Here is a 4,641-nt window from a genome sequence, read left to right as displayed (position 1 = left end):
AAGCTAACACATCCAACAAACTTCTTGGAAGAATCAGACGCTCATACGAGTTCCTAGATGCAGAAACGATGAAGCAGTTGTTTGTTGCCGTCGTACGCCCGAGTCTAGAGTTTGGAAACGTTGTGTGGTCACCGAGATTTGAAAAGGACAGAAATTTAATAGAGAATGTTCAAAGACGTGCAACAAGGATAATTCCAGGCTTGAAGGGCAGGTCCTATGAAGAAAGATTGAAGATAATGAAGCTTCCAAGCCTCAGTTATCGACGTCTGCGTGGGGACCTCATTGAAGTATACAGGTATACTCATGGTCTTTACAAGGTCCCTGAAGGGTTACTAGAATTTGAAACAAGAACCAACACCAGGGGCCACGGCTATAAGCTAAAAAACTGCGCTGCAACTTATCCACGCGACAAAATTTCTTCTCGCGTCGAATCACTGACATGTGGAACAGCCTCCCCGATGACATCGTTGGCGCTCCAAGTATGAACGCGTTCAAGAACAGACTAGATAAAGCTATGTTCAGATTTGAAAAATATATGTTCAGATTTGAAATGCCTAGCTCCTCATCGAACCCGGTGGAAGTCTAGTAGGTACTTCAAACTATCGTCAGTCATGAAAATATCCGGTCAAATGACACGAGTTTAGATTTATAGACAAGGCACGAAAAGGAAAAGAATCGGCGACAGGCCACATCAGGCCTACATTTCAGCGCCGACATCACTATGTTATGTTATATATTTTTCCATAGCTTTATCTAGTCTGTTCTCTAACGCGTTCATACTTGGAGCGCCAACGATGTCATCGGGGAGGCTGAATCTGTCATCGGGGAGAAGAAATTTTGTCGCGTGGAGAAGTTGCAGCGCAGTTTTTTTAGTTTATAGTCGTGGCCTCTGGTGTTGGTTCTTGTTTCAAAATCTAGCAATCCTTCGGGTACCTTGTATAAACCATGAGTATACTTGCATACTTCAATGAGGTCCCCACGCAGACTTCTAAAACAGGCTTGGAAGCTTCATAATCTTTAATATTTCTTCATGGGACTTGCCCTTCAAGCCTGGAAATATCCTTGTTGCACGTCTTTGAACATTCTCCATTAAAATTTTCTCCTTTTCAAATCTCGATGACCACACAACGATTCCAAACTCTAGATTCGGGCGCACGACAGCAATAAACAATTGCTTCATCGCTTCTGCATCTAGGAACTCGTATGAGCGTATGAATTAGTCCAAGCAGTTTGTTGGATGTGTTAGCTTGCGTTTCAACACGCTTGGAAACTTTCAGCTCCTTGTCGACCTAAACTCCGAGATCTTTTTCCACACTAGACTTTTCAATCAATACTCTCTCGTTGCAACCATGTCTTCTCATACTGTAATCTTGCTGTTCATTGTTTTTCCCGAGGAGAAGTACATTACACTTGTCAGCATTAAACCGCAGCTGCCATTTATCAGCCCAGTTAACTAAACTGACAAGATCATCTTGCAATTGCGCTTTATTTGACGCATCCTTCACTGTATTATAAATTTTTGTGTCTGCGGCATACATGGAGCACACGCTGGACACTGCTTCTGGCAGATCGTTTATGAAAGCAACGAACAAAATAGGCCCAAGAATGCTCCCTTGTGGCACGCCACTGCGTACTGATGCCCAGTCTGACACGGTTCCGTTAATGCTGACACGTTGTCGTCTACCTACTAAAAATTCTCTGATCCATTGGAGTACGTTCCCCTCAATTCCAAAGACTTCACTTTACGCAACAGCCGCTCATGCGGAACACTGTCAAATGTTTTGGCACAATCGAGGTACAATGTATCCACTGGCTCCCTTTCGTCCAGCAGGCGAGTCCAATCGTTCAACGTAGATAATAAGTTAGTGGTGCAGGATCTACCGGCAATAAAACCATGTTGACAATCTGATAAGAGATGATCCTCAAATCGATCCCTCACAACAATCCATTACCTTGCAAACGACACTTGTCAAACTGACAGGACGATAGTTGCCCGGGCAGCTTTTGTCACCTTTTTAGCGCATTTTCTCATTTATGGCAAAAATGCGCTATTGTGCTCGTAATGTCCGTCCGTCCATGGCTGTCCGTCCGTGACCGTCCGTGACTTCAGTTCACGGAAGGACGAGAAAATGCGCTCTCTGTCACTCACTGCAGTGAGTACTGATCTAATTTTTTAGCAATGGTGTCACTTGAGCTTCTTTCCAGATAGCCGGCAAGATCCCTTCATTTAAAGTTTTTCGAAAAAATGACGTCAAAAGACCGACTAGGACTGTGGCTAACTCTTTGAGTAATCTGGGGGGGTCGCCTTCCGAAGACCACCACTGCCCTGGGTGTAATGGACCATCATGATTCTGCCTTCCGGAACGTAGCCTTCAATACTTCAAGCCGTCCGTATCCAGGCCGTGGGTCGAACCAGCCCTCGGTCGAACGGTCACTTGTCGAAGGACGATAAATTTTGGAACAGAACTATGCTATCTGAAACTTAACCTCAGATGCGGTGAACGTTAAATTACGTAATTTAACGATGCCCGGAAGTCAGATTCGATCCGCAGCCTGGTGGTGCACGGCAGGTGGTGGTCAAGGCCGGAGGAGGACAAGGCCGAGTGGTGCACGGCTGATTGGTGTAGGTCCGGAGAGATCTAAGGCGTTCGATTCAGGGCTTATTGGTGCACAAAATTGGTGGTGCATGACTGCGCTCCCATCTGGGGTGGAAGCCGTCCGGTCCACCTAGACTTGTTGGGATTTAGAGCGATCAGGCGGCTGATAACTTCTTCTTCTTGTATTTAAATAAAATTGCTAATTTAAAGCCGACAGGGCGCTCTTCAATAGCTGGAATGATGTCAAGAGTCGGCTACGGATAGCAGGTTCCATTCGCGGCTGATTGATGGATGTCCGGAGAGATCCAAGGCGTTCGATTCAGGGCTTATTGGTGCACATAATTGGTGCACGGCTGCGCTCCCCAAAAATTGCCCGTATGAAGAGTGAAATTGATGTACAGGCTACAGCTATTTGGTAATGATTTAAATGCTAGGAGTTCTCAATAGCTAATTACCTGCCATGAACGGTTGTTGCCAGTCTCAACTCCCACTCCAAGTTCTGCAAACACACAGAAGCAATTATTTGTGTTAAGGAATAAATATTTAACAAAATATAAAAAAAACGTCCTGAGAGACATGTAAGAAGGTAATGGAACATGCTTTTCCAGTAGATTTATTTAGTGTACATAAATTACTTCAAACAAAAAATTTAGTGCCTAAATTTACCCCAAAACAGGAACACCTACACATAACTGTATATAAATGAAAATGACACAAATGAACACAAGAAAATCTGATCACTTAAACTCCTAAAATTCATAGCTTAAAAGTGGGACATCTTGAGAAAAATAAATAATCAATTTCTTTGGAATATTGTTTGCAACAGTCATCCAAAAGCTATCAAAAAATATTCAGCAAGAAAACTTTCGGAATTGACTTTGCTACAACAAATATTACAATTTTACTGACTGAAGAAAAAGATTGGAAATGATTACTATACCCAAAATTTTTTGGTCATTTTTTCATCAATATTTAGTTTCACACAAGAGGAAGTTCACTAATCATATTTCAGATTTTTCCAGCATTTCTGAAATTCGTGCAAATGTATTGAACTTTATCTGTTGATCATGAGTTATAACTTGATATTGTAATACAAGATCTCTGGAAATGTCTTCTATGGTTCACCATTCCCTCCAAACAGCTATAATAGTTACATATATGAGGAACAATACCTTCAATTTGGGTCATAAAGGACTGATGGGGCAAATTGGGACAGTCCTCCATCATAGCGTAAAAATGTTTTAGCAGCAAAACTAATTGACATATTTCAAAACTGAAAAAAGGAGGCGTAAATTTCAACATTTTTCCTATCTATGTAGCCTGAAGGAAATTAAGAAATCTATTTCTATAAAATTTCAGGAAAAAATGTTGAAAAATTATATTTGGAGAAGTACCATCAAACGAGGTAATATATAAGGAACGGGCGGGGGTGAATCTGGACAGTCCTCTGCCACATCGGATAAATATTAAAGAAGCAAAACTGATTGAAATATTGTAAAACTGAAAATAAAAAAAATGGCGTTAAGTTCAACATTTTTCCTATCTGTTTAGCATAAAGAAATTAAGATATCATACATTTACTAGCTTTAAAAGAGACTGAAAAAATGTTGAAAAGTTATATTTCCAACAGGTAGGTACTTCTGTTAAGGTCCGTAGTAATAAAAGTATTCGCCGTATTGAAAAATTTTGCTTAGAAATAGTTGCAGACAGGTGTCGGCTAGAAAACTTTATTGACAGAATTTTCGTACCTCGATCTAAAACAAATTGGCGGCCATTTCCGCACGATGTGGTAATTAGAGACACTCCCTCCCGGGGTAATTTGGGATATCCCTAAAAACGCATTTACATTAGAACATCAGTTAGCAAAGGCTCAAGTTAACAAAAACACTGATTAACAACAAAGAATTCTTATCACATTTAAATCGCTCGGTAAAAATATTTCACTTTACGAAAACTTAATGCATCATTGTTCATCACAAAATTTTGCATAGAATGTCATAGATAGAATTGTGCATAGAATGTTATAGATAGAATTGTGCACCGG

The 4,641-nt window shown here is 40.9% G+C and overlaps 1 protein-coding gene across 1 annotated transcript in view; it reads right to left on the bottom strand.

Moving 5' to 3' along the window:
* The window catches only part of LOC108678330 (sodium-independent sulfate anion transporter), a 43,955-nt gene extending 40,131 nt beyond the window's left edge, over positions 1–3,824 (bottom strand). The window contains exons 1-2 of the mRNA XM_018166711.2: positions 3,770–3,824; positions 3,053–3,096 (exon numbers count right to left, since the gene is read on the bottom strand). Of these exons, the coding sequence (XP_018022200.1) occupies positions 3,053–3,096; positions 3,770–3,824 (99 nt within the window). The remainder of the gene's footprint in view (positions 1–3,052; positions 3,097–3,769) is intronic.
* Positions 3,825–4,641: the final 817 nt, after the last annotated feature.

Source organism: Hyalella azteca, unplaced genomic scaffold (assembly GCF_000764305.2).
Source record: "Hyalella azteca isolate HAZT.00-mixed unplaced genomic scaffold, Hazt_2.0.2 contig12479, whole genome shotgun sequence".
NCBI lineage: Eukaryota > Metazoa > Arthropoda > Malacostraca > Amphipoda > Hyalellidae > Hyalella > Hyalella azteca.
The sequence above is the reverse complement of the archived record's forward strand: the minus strand, read 5'-3'. Positions and strand labels throughout refer to the sequence as shown.